The sequence below is a fragment of the Felis catus genome, chromosome D4 (genome assembly GCF_018350175.1).
Source record: "Felis catus isolate Fca126 chromosome D4, F.catus_Fca126_mat1.0, whole genome shotgun sequence".
NCBI classification, from domain to species: domain Eukaryota; kingdom Metazoa; phylum Chordata; class Mammalia; order Carnivora; family Felidae; genus Felis; species Felis catus.
This window is the reverse complement of record NC_058380.1, coordinates 39,872,046-39,883,854: the sequence shown is the minus strand read 5'-3', so window position 1 is coordinate 39,883,854 and position 11,809 is coordinate 39,872,046. Positions and strand designations below refer to the sequence as shown.

The 11,809-nt window shown below is 43.8% G+C and overlaps 1 protein-coding gene across 8 annotated transcripts in view; it reads left to right on the top strand.

Annotated features, from left to right (window-relative positions):
* Positions 1 to 6,461: 6,461 nt before the first annotated feature.
* NFIB (nuclear factor I B) overlaps positions 6,462 to 11,809 on the top strand; it is a 456,253-nt gene continuing 450,905 nt past the window's right edge. For 2 of the 8 annotated variants that reach the window (XM_019815969.2, XR_006588626.1), the window contains exon 1: positions 6,473 to 6,625. In XM_019815969.2, coding sequence (XP_019671528.1) covers positions 6,530 to 6,625 — 96 coding nt within the window. In that variant the 5' untranslated portion in view covers positions 6,473 to 6,529. Of the gene's footprint in view, positions 6,626 to 11,809 lie in introns of all 8 variants that reach the window. The other 6 variants (XM_019815963.3, XM_019815964.3, XM_019815966.3 and 3 more) reach the window with 6 other exon arrangements.

Here is an 11,809-nt window from a genome sequence, read left to right as displayed (position 1 = left end):
ATCAGTGTTCAGCAGTTCAAACATTTAGATGGGAATGTATTTTTTACTTGCTTTTCTTTTTTCAATTTCTCATTTTGAAATAATTGTACGCTCACAGGAAGTTGAAAAAAAAAAGGTTCAGGGAGGTCCCCTGCACCCTTCACCTTACTTTTTGTTTTTATTTATAAATGCAATGTACAATCATTATGAAATTTCTAGGGGTATGAAAGTAGGTAAAGTGAAAGTTCCCCTCCACTGATAATCAAGTCAATAGTCTTCTAACATGTTTTCTATGCATAAATAAATAAACAGACACAGTTGAATTGTTTGTCAGAGATGGGATTGTGCTATCCAGCAATCCCCTTTTCTTTATTGAGAATAAAGTAAAAAAAAAAAAAAATCATCCCATGTCGGTGGCCAGACCTGCCACACATTCCTGTAAACAGCTACCTAAAAAGAGAAAATATTTCAAACACTTCTGTTCAGAAAATGTAGCATTTTTTAGAAACTTGCTTGAGGAAAGTAAAAAAAAAAAAAAAAAAAAAAGGCATGTTCTAAGAGAAGCTCAGCCTCTGTTCCTGGTTTGAATCCAATGACTCTTCTCTGGAAACAAACACCTGTCTTTGGGAAAAGCTGTAGGTGGATCAGTCCTGGTATGACTCCAGCTTTAATAACTGGTCGTTTCCATTCTTTAAAGTGCTCAGTCTCCTTGTTTGGGAGGTCTGCCTACTTGTCCCCAAAACAGTCTTTTGTTGAGCGTGCCGGACAGGGCTGGGGCATTCCTTTGGGAGCCACGAGGGATGGGTGAGATCAGTGAAGGTCAGGGCACAGGGGCGGTGGTGGAACGCAACGAGAAGCCGTTGCTGCAGGTGGTGGGGAGCTGGGTCTTTCCAAGTACCCACGCATCCCCCGTGACATGGGATCAGCTCAGTCTGGGCTTCCTTCCAAAGGAGATACCGAATGGCCACTGACTGCCTTCAGACATCGTCACCGAAGGGTGACGGTGAAGGTGGGCCACTGAAGAGGGTAGTGGGCTGCTTGGATGGTCTCGGTGGCCCGAGGGGCAGGAAACCCTCGTCGTTCACACAATGGCCCCGTCTCTTCTCTGCGGAGCTCAGATCATGTGGGCTCTGATGCAGGGGGATTGCGGTGCATGCTGACCGCGCCTGGGGCTGGGGGAGGGCAAGGCTCAGAAAATGGCCACGTGTCACAGACCTCTCCCTGAATCCTCAGAGACCTTAGAAAACTGGGGCAGCCTCCCTCGGAAGAGATGAGGCTGATTTGATAGTTCTTTGCCCCATTCCTCCCCCCATGCGGCACATTCTCCTCTCTGTTGCCCTCCTGCCTGCCGGGGGCCCAGTGACGGGCTCACCAAAGTTCCCTGACAGGAGCCTGGCCTCTTGCTGCCAGGTCTGGGTAAGTGACTGGGTCACGTGCCTGGCTATTCGAAACCGGTTCTTCAGGCTAATATTCTCTCCCTAATATTATCTGGACTTGCCGGCCTCCCTTGTTTTCCATTTTGGATCCACGCATCACCTCAGGGCCCTCCTTCCATCAGCCCGCACACCCAATGCCTGCTCCTCTCTTTTCCCTATTAACTCTCTGCCACCACAGTGTCACCACTGTCTAAATTCAGTCATTCGTGTGGTAGTAAGGGGGGAAGAAGTGCTAGCTGAAGAGGGGAGAGAGCCAAGGTTGAATTCTAGCCCTTCCATTGATCATCTGTGTGCCTGGCAGGGAGGTCTCAGGTCCCTGACCTTGAAGATGGAGGGGAACAGGTAACACCAGAACTAAAATTTAGACCGATTTTGATAATAACTACAGCTTGGAATGGAGGTTTGTGCAGTCTTAGTCCTTGCATTGAAGGAGGCTATTTTCTTTTTTTCTTTTTTTTTTAAATTTTTTTTTTCCAACGTTTATTTATTTTTGGTACAGAGAGAGACAGAGCATGAACGGGGGAGGGGCAGAGAGAGAGGGAGACACAGAATCGGAAACAGGCTCCAGGCTCCGAGCCATCAGCCCAGAGCCCGACGCGGGGCTCCAACTCCCGGACCGCGAGATCGTGACCTGGCTGAAGTCGGACGCTTAACCGACTTGCGCCACCCAGGCGCCCCGAAGGAGACTATTTTCAACCCCCTTTTTGGGTACCCAGAACCGAAGTTCACAGACTAGTTCCAAACTGTACAGCTAGCAAGTGGCAGACAAGGACCGGGGACGAAATCCCCACCCAGGGGCGCTTCTCTCTGCACACCGCACTACAATCTGTTGCTGCCCTCCTGAGCAAAGGGCTCACGCACTCAGGGTAGAATTGAACATTGGGGTCAAAAAGTTAAACATTGAAATAAATCACGATAAAATAGTTTAAGGAAGTAATTCTCCAAATCGCATCTAAACTTGTGGGCTTCCATGAGTCAAGAGCCCTGAGTAGTGATCACTCCCATCCATGGATCCCGATGGGATTTAGGCCAACCTCACAGCCTGGGGGGATGGACGAGAAGCCAGCAAGAGCCCTAAGGTTGGGTGAGTGCCAGCCCAGTGGGTTGGGGGCCTTACAAAGCACTGTGGAGACCAGAAGGGTTCATGTTTTCTTTCTCATTCTGTCCTTTCTTCTCGTTTTCCCTCTCCTTATCTCTATTTCTAGCTCTACTTTCTCTGGTTATCTTTATCACTCTCTTTTTTATGTTTATCTCTCTTTTTAGTTATTTCTTCCTTCCCTGCTCTCACTCCCCCTTAATTACTGGCTATATGATTTGGGTCAAATTATGGGCCTCGATGTCCTTATCTGTAAATAAGGCATAATGCCAATGACCACATACATAGCTCTTATCCATCAGGGTACTGTGTTAGGTACTTATAGTAACTGCTGTAATCCTCATGTCAATTATAAGGTACTTTATGATTACTAATTCCATTTTCCAGGTGAGAACACTGAGGCACAGAAGTTAACCCACCTGCCTCTGGCCACACTCTTAGTAGGTAACAACACTGTGGTTTGAATCCTGGCCACAGGCTTCCGAGTCAAAGCCATTGACCACAACCATGCTGCCCCTCAAAGAAAAAAGGACAGTGAATCCTTGAAGGCAGTGTGGGATGTATGGTAACCTGTCTGCAAGGATTAACGTCCTCTTGCTCAGGTCTAGGCTGATCCCCAGTTTATTTGCCAATGAGGGAGAAATCAAAGCACTCAGAGCATAACTGAGCAATGATTGGTTTAGCCCATTTACTTTGGGCTAAAGATTTGGCTTTTTTACAAGCTTTTGTTTTGCTGGGTGAGGTGTGGAACTTGGGGGAGATGGCTAGGTGGCTGAAAACACAGGAGGGGAGACTGGGAGGGAGAAAACGCAGGGCAAGGGCACATGCTTTGGAGAGAGGAATTTGGGGCAGAAACTCCCTGAGATTAGGGGTATGTTAGGGAGGTAAGTCAAGTGGGTTGTAACACCTACTAAATTCCCCATAAAGCTTCCTCGTTATTCATTGTGATTTAGGAGTCTAATTCATATATTTTTATTATTTATTTTGAGAGAGAGAGAGCACGTCCAAGCAGAGGAGGGGCAGAGAGAGAGGATTCCAAGCCCTGATGCAGGGCTCTCTCTCAAGAACCATGAGATCATGACCTGAGCTGAAATCAAGAGTCAGATGCTTAACTGACTGAGCCACCCAGATGCCCCATATGTTTTCACATCTAGTTAGGCTTCACCCTCTCTCAGGTGAGATTTGTTTAGCTAATGAATCCAGTCACACTGGCTTCCACTTGTGAGCCCAGTTTGCCTGGTGTCTCCCATTTATGAACTAGCCGTGCTTGCCCTGAAGTTTCGCTCTCAATGAAAGACATTCCCCAGGACCCCAGATGGTGAGTGGTCAGCCCCTGGGCATGTGTCTTGTATACCACCCCAGTCCGGAATCCGCTTCCTTTCTAGCTCTGCCAAGAATCCCCCATCACCAGGCCTCTGGCGTTCCCCAGCCAGGCAAATGAAGTGCACAGATTTGTTATTTCTATCCCAGTCTCTTTGTTCCCCATGGTTCATCCATTTGTACATAAGTGCCGCGGCCTCTCCACCGGCTTCTCCTTCCCACTTCCTTTGTTATCTTTCACCATTTCCCACTAATCAGCAGAAGTGTACCCGCGGTGACGGTGACAACGGACCCTCTCAGCAGATACACCTGTGTAGGAGTCGTGCAATGTGCTAAGTTTTAAAAGGATTCCGAGGCAGGCAGGAAAGTGTTTGTGGGCTAAGCAGTGTTCTCAACGCAGCCTGAAGTGGGACTCTGCCCCCAAAGAGCCCCGGGGAAGCCGTGCAGTCGAGAAAGGTAGATGGCGGTCTTCCTTCCACCTAGAGCCACGAGAGAGGGGGGTCATGGCAAGGTCTGATTCTAGAGGAAAGGGAGGAAACGTGGAAGCTTCACTGGCCTCACCTCCAGGCCCACACAATACCCCCAAAGAATGTTCTGGAAATGCATATGAGGTGCTGGGCTCCAGAGGGCTGCTGGCCCTGAGCAGCCTGTGGAAGTGCCTACCTGGGCCCACCCCTTCCCCCCACCCCTGCCACAGAAGCCGGACTTCCTCCTGCCTGTGGCAGCTTTGGGGGAAGGCAGTTGGGACGTGAATGAGATCGTATCTCATGAATCTGCAGCTCCAGTGTGTACAGTGGACTGGCCTGGCACACAGTAGGGCCTCAGCAGGACTGTGGTTACCTGAGCAAATCCAAACTGGAAACCACGATTTCCAGTGGCGCGCTTGCTCTCCGATCCTTGCTCAAAAGAAAGAAATAGGATTGAAGAATGGGGTGGAGAGAGAGAGAAGAAAGGAAGCATGAAGATCATGGGGGGCGGAGGGGGAAGACTTCAAAGGCAGAGGCCAGGGTGGGGCATCCAGTCCCCTCCACCCCCCACTCGCCCAAGAATAAACAGAACAAAAACAAGGAGAAACCAGAGTCCCCCCCCCCCCATGAGAGGATCAGCCCCTTCCGTGGAGAGTGGGTTATTTTGCTGCCGGCCCAGAGTCGGGCCACCGTGAGCTCCTGTCCCGTCTGACAACAGCCTCCCCCGCCCCACCCTTCGTGAATATAAAAACACCCGAAGGACAGAGCTCTCCACGGCCCTTGCTTTTCATCTTTGGAGTTCACAGGCCGAAACGAGTCACCTTTGCGGCCTCACACAAACTGCATGCAGAGAAAAGAAATAGCCGGTAATACAGCAGTTTTTTTTCCCCTTCACTTTGGTTGAATCAAATAGGACTTTGTCCTTTTTTAAATGGTCTGCAGCAAATGTAACTTCTAAGCCTACAAGTCATTTGGAGAATCCTAGTGGTGCACACCGACGAAAAATAACAACACGCCCTGAACGAGGTCGCTTGTGTTGAGGCTGTGCCGTAGGGGTCCCGAAAATCAGCATCGCCCTTGCCTTTTCATATTTCAGCAAAAGAAAGGGCAGGAATCCATCTGCTTGTCCTAGCCTGGATTGCTGATTGTGGGGACATGACTCTAAGCTTCTCCCCGCAGGAGCCAGAGTTTTACTCTCTAGAAAAAGAAGAAAGGCTATGCAGAGCCCTTGTCTTATTAGTACATGTCCCTTCCTGCTTTCTGCGTGTGCTGATTGGAAGAACGAGTTGAGATTTCAGGATGAAGCAAAAAATGATCAGTGTTGAGGAGAAAACGAATGCCCCTCCAAGTGCAGGACTGAGAGGGACGGTGAGGAATTCAGTCTAGAGTCAGGATTATGGGCAAACACTGCCCTTCCCTCGTCGTTTTCACCAAGTCTTCCCGGGATGAAGCAAATAACGTTTCTAGGCCATCTTCGGGGTGGGGGTGGGGGGAGTGAGTGCCAGGCCTGACGGAGAAGCTGTTCTCAAGGCTGATTTATCCTTGCAGACCGCACCGCTCTTCTTGAACAGTGATTTCAAAGAGTTAAACTGCTTCCATATGTCCAGCATGGGAGTGGAGTTTGTAGCCTTTGGCAACCTCGGCTGAATCCAGCTGCTGCTACCTGTGTGTTCCACTGTGTGTGTGTGTGTGTGTGTGTGTGTGCGCGCGCGCGCGCGTGCACGTCCGCGTGCAGTGACATCTGAACCACGTTCCGACCGTGTCAACCAAACTGTTATGTCTTTGTTGGGGCAGATATTAATTCTGAGCAATTACGGCTCCCTCTTTCCTCACTCCCTCCCACCCCTCTCCCCTCCCTTCATCTGCTCCGCAAGGACCATGGACCATGTCAAACAATATACAACAGAGAAGAATGCAAATAAACTTTAGTCCGCATAGCCCAGCAAGGCAGTTAGCCGCCCACTTGCAAGATACTTAACTCTTGTACACATGATACACAAAGAACGCTAGCTACTTTCACCAATCCCTTTAGACCAAAAAAAAAAAAAAAAAAAAAAAAAAAGCAAAAGAACTGATCCTTGTCTTTCTATCTGTGAGGTTCCAGTTCCTCCTGCTAATAAAGAAGGTTTTCCCATGATGCAGTGTGATAAGGATTGGCCTACATGTAGTCCAGAAAGCCACCGCCGACGTTTCCTTGATTAGGTGTCTTATCTTCCATTGAGCTGCATCTGATGAAGATTGCTAACAGCATAATGGCTGGGAAAACATCGGACAGCTCCATAAAATGGCAGCTATGTTATGACATGTCAGCCAGGACCTGGTGGATGGTAAGTTTGGCGTGTTAACATTTTTTTTTCCTCCCACCCCCTAAGCCTCCCCCCTCCTTTCTTTTGAGCTCCTCCTTTATTGTTCCACGCACACGTGTTATAAAGTTCGCTGCCTGCGGAAAGTTCAAGCTCAAGTTGTGGGAGCCTGGGGTGCCTTCGCACGCCAGTGGGCTGGATAGGATTTCCCTGCTATTGTGGCCAGGGACATAGGCCCTTTTTTTTCTTTCTTTTTTTTTTTTTTTTTTAAGGCAGTGTGAGTTTTTGTTCACTTTTAAAAACAAGAAAAAGAAAAAGAAAAATGTGGATGGTATGGTCGGGCCCCAGGCTGGCTGGTGCGAAATGTATGGAGGTGGGGCAGAGTCAGTGGGGGACTGGAGCCTTCTTGGCTAATTGTTCTTGCATTGGTCTTAAAACAGAGTAATGTACTTCTTTCTTCGGCTTCTCTGAATAGTGATTTAGATAGTGTATTGTATCATGTTGTGTGCAGCTCCCTCATCAGTATGCGACTGTCCCCCACGCTTCGCCTTAATTTGGAATCCACCTCCCTTTCAATGAATACTGTAACTGGAGCAGCCACTGATTACTATGCCACTCAGCGTAATTAAATTTAGTTAATGAGGATATGCATATTCAGTTCATTATTTTTCTTTGCTCTGGCAAATGTGTGTGGGTTTGTTGTTGCTGGGTTGTGGGTTTTTTTTTTTTTTATCCCCATATTTGTCCAGCTGCAAATTTGGGGAAGAGGAATAAAAAGGCATATAAATTCAGGACCTTGAGGAGTTCTGTGATTCAACTTTTAAAATAATGTTGAGAGGAGAGAAGTCGGAACTTTCTTTGATCAGAATGCTGGGATTAGGGGCCAGAGTTTTGGGAAAGAGAACCTTTCACATCAAAAAAGTGCTATGTGAAAATTTTCAATCTACTGATTTCTGTTGTGCGGACAATGGTCTCTTGTATGCAATAGTCGTGACATGAATGGGCAAACCTTCCGCAGGCGAGCATTCCAGTATGAATATTAAATTCATCCTTGCGCTAATTCGTCGGAACATTTATTTATTTTTCTTCCTTCCTTTTCTTTTCTCTTCTTTTCTTTTCTCTTCTGTTCCTTCCTTTCTTCTGCCCCTTTCATTTAAGTCTTGACTGCTTTTGCTGGCTCGCTTTGGTAATTATTATGCTTACTACAGGGGCTGTTTTCTCACAATTAGTACAGTGTGAGACAATGGGCACTTTATTCTAGGAGAGGAGGGGTATGGCCAGCCCTGGTGGTCAGCCCGTCCCCAGTGCCCAGAGAGAAGGGAGAGCCTTCCCATTAGTCCTGGCTTCTGGCGCCGCTGGCCAGGAGAGTTTCTTATTAATGCGTGAACTTCCTGAAAGGTACAAGTTATGCTGTTGCTTCTAGGCTCTTCCTGAGCACACAACGTGCAGAGACTGTAGCCTGCAGTTCTTGTGCGCGTTCTCATTAACGTGAGGCGTGAGAGCCCGCGGGAAAACTTTACTGCCGCGGCTACTTGTTGCTGTCTTGAGTGCTCTGTTTCAAAAAGAAAGGCCAGTTCCTCCAGGAACTCCATCCCCCTGCCTTTCTGTCTGTGTCTGGGCCACTTTCTTCCAATTGGAATACGTTTTATAAGTGATATAAGCTGCACAGTGGCAGGTTTTTGTTTATGGTTGCATCTCTTACTAGACTTTAGCACCGGGCGGGTACCTGGGTGCGGTGAACTCTTAAAATCCTGGCACATACTTGGGGAAAGAGACTGCAGACTGTTTATATGAAAAATTTTGCTTGATGTGACTGTACCAAGACTTGGAAGTGGTGTTTTAGTAGCTACTATGACCCCTAACTATCATTTTACGATGTTCCCAGAAGTGAGTTTTAAAGTCGGTACTTAAAATGAAACATTTTTCTGTTGTGAAAAAGTAAAACATTGGGCCCTAAATCTTTTTACGTAAAAATTGGGATTAATGTGGGTATAAGGAGGTAATCCCTGGAACTATTTCACCACTAAATTTTGTCAATCTGGTTCTGCACAGAAAGACCACAGCTTCCCAAGAGAAGCAACGTTGTAAAGGTTTGTGTAGGCTGAGTATTCATTTTTTCAAAGTATCTTCTTTTATTGCCCGAGAAGATGCAAGAATATACGTAAGGATAGATTCAGAGGCAAAATATGAAGTGAAAAAAGAAACTCTGCATGAATTATTTTCCTATTTAATCTTCGTTAGGTTACATGAATAACATGTATGTCTCTTATTAAGGAAAATTCAATTTCAATAAACGTCGTTAATTTAGGGAGAATGTCTGAGATTAATATTTAGTGTAACACTGACTTCTTGGAATGATAGATGCGCTGTGGAAAGTTTAATCAGAGTAACTATTGCATATCGGTAAAATATTGGAAGAAAAAGGAAATGTGTTGTGGTGACTTTACCATGATTCCCCTGTTTGGGATTTAAGGAATATTTTTGAAAGGTGTTTTAAGGTTCTTACAAACTAGTTTGTTGTGGTTCTGCTCGCACTATGACACTGCTCCTTTTATTTTTGCAATTATTCTGGGGACTTTTGTGTAAGAAAGGATATTGTATCCTTATTTGGCTTAATGAAATGAAGTTTTAGTAACCAAATCCTGAATGCCAAAGCCGCAGTGTCTCCCAGCAATTGCTTCCTGACTTATTGTCTGTTTCACTTAGATTCTCTTATTGTGTGACAATGATCATAAATTCTTCCTGACAGGGAAAAAACCCAAACAAGACGTAGTTGTCCAATTCTACATCTGTTTTCCTTCCTAGATAGGCATGTTTTAGTAAAACACAGGGAGGAAAAACATTTTATTGAGACAGCTAAAAATAAACAAGTACAAAAAGAGTAAACTCATTGTGTGTATGTGTGTATATGTTAAATATCATCTACGTACGTGCAGTTTTTTTTAAGTGGTGCATCTTAGATGTTTTACTTCTGTAGATTATTTTGCATGTAACTCTTTGAAGGAGAAAAATCATGCGAGCAGTATAAGTCACAGTTGGTTGGCTATATTTAGAGTTCTGTTGATGACCTTTCACAATATTTAAAAATACCACTTGGGATGTATTAAAGCTGCATCTTGTAAATAGCACTATTTTGTTAATGGTTATTGATGAGGCTATATGTTTCCTTTTGCACCACTGAAAAATAAAAACCAACAAAAACAATTTTTGGACTTTCCATTCTATTTTGCACTGCTTATTTAAGGCTCTCAGTAAGACTTATTAGAACTTCTTTGTTAGCTGTTTGGAACTTCAGAGTAACGGGTATCCACCAGACATTATTTTTTCCCTAAATTTCATAAGACTAATCCTTTGATCCCATCAGAACTGTAAATGAACATTTGTAAATGAAGGGCCGTTATTTAAATATTAATCCACAAAATTTGTTTGAAAAACTAATTGCTGGTCTATGAGACTTGAAATCCTCGGTCTTATAAATATTAATCAAAATAAACAGGCAGGTAAACATAAAAAGGAAACTAGAACTCCTATTGTCAAAGGCACAAAGATGACTCTTGGCTGAACACTGATTAATCTACTCAATTGTAATGTACTTTTTAGTTTTCTCGAAAGGAAATTTATTTTTTGAGAAGTTGGTGTGTTAAAATACGACGTTTACATAATGTTATCATTTGTTTTCAGACAACATTAATAAGGTCATAGATGCATCACTTGTTTGTTTTAAAAATAAAATTCTGTCCTCAATAGAAAGTTGACTTAAATAATTTGACAACACATGACAATACAGGTACAACAACATTGAAGAGATTGTTTTCACGGCAAATGTTTCTCTAAAAGTCCTTGAGAAGTTGAGGTGAACTTAGGTTCACAACGAACTATTTTTAACTGAAAATTCTAAAATTAATCTATCTTCTTACAAATGCTGGGGCTAGTATATCCTATGGTCTGAATTTTATTTTACTTTGTAACGAAAAAAAAAAAAAAGAGTCCCTAAACAGCCTAATTAGTACACTAAAAATACATTTGAGAAAACTACTGTTTACCCTCATGACCACGTTTATACTCGTGTGGTAATCTACTAGCCATGCAAAGATACATCTGAAAATCAAAATTCAATACTTATTTAATTTCAAATTGTGTTTTCTTTCCTTTAGAAGCATAACTGAATGTAGAAATGTAATCAAAACTGAGAGACACCATATAGATAATAACGGCATCAACTAGTTGCCGGAAGATATTATACCTATCCATTAGATATATTTCCAGAATTAGAAGCTATAACATTTATGTTTCACTCGATAAATATTTGTTAAGAACTTACCACAGCCAGGCAGTGTTCTTGGTGCAGGTACGACCAGTGTTCTTTCTCTGTTCTGGAACCAAACCCATGTCCCAGTGTTATAGGCATGGAATCCTCATCATATTAATGAGGCCTTCGGAATGATTTCTGCTTTCTCTATAATGTTGGTAAATATGTAGCTGTTACATTTGCCGATTTGGCACTCATTGTCAAATGTAGTTAATACATCTTTTCATTCGTTGCTCATTGTCAAAGGTAGTTAGCACTCTTTCTGGGTCTTGTAGGTGAACGTTAACATTGCCATTACCTAAGCCATTTCCTGTGGAATTAATGACATGGGCGAAAACTAACAATTTATTATATACCAGTTCTCTAATAAAAAAAAATGATGATGATGATGATGATGATGTCTGAGTGAAGAAAAAAAATGATTTCAACATCTGTAAATAATGTTACCACTTTTTGCATATTTCACATTTTGTCATAGGCTGTGCTTTTTTCATTATGCATCTTCCATATCTATATTCTTTAGTGATGCTTTTTCACTTGTAATACCATTCTGGCATATTTAAATAAAAATGAACTGTGTGGCAGATGTGGTTAAATATATTAATGTCCTTCCAAGATGCTTTCTTATCTGGGCTTGATTTTTATGTTCCTTTCCATGATTTATTTTCACTTATGTGCTTGCATAACAAATGCAACGTATCAACTTTGGAGAAGAAAAATATCCTTTGGATCCCATCCTAATAAATAGTGATTAAATGGTTATTAATTTAATCAGAGAGTAAGGAAACACAAGTGCCTGTCCATCCGCTTTTCCAGTTCTTTTTTGGAAGCAAAGGGTCATGTTCTCAAGGAGTGTTATCTCTTCTATCTATGGGAAAGCTGGTGTTGATTTTCCAGTG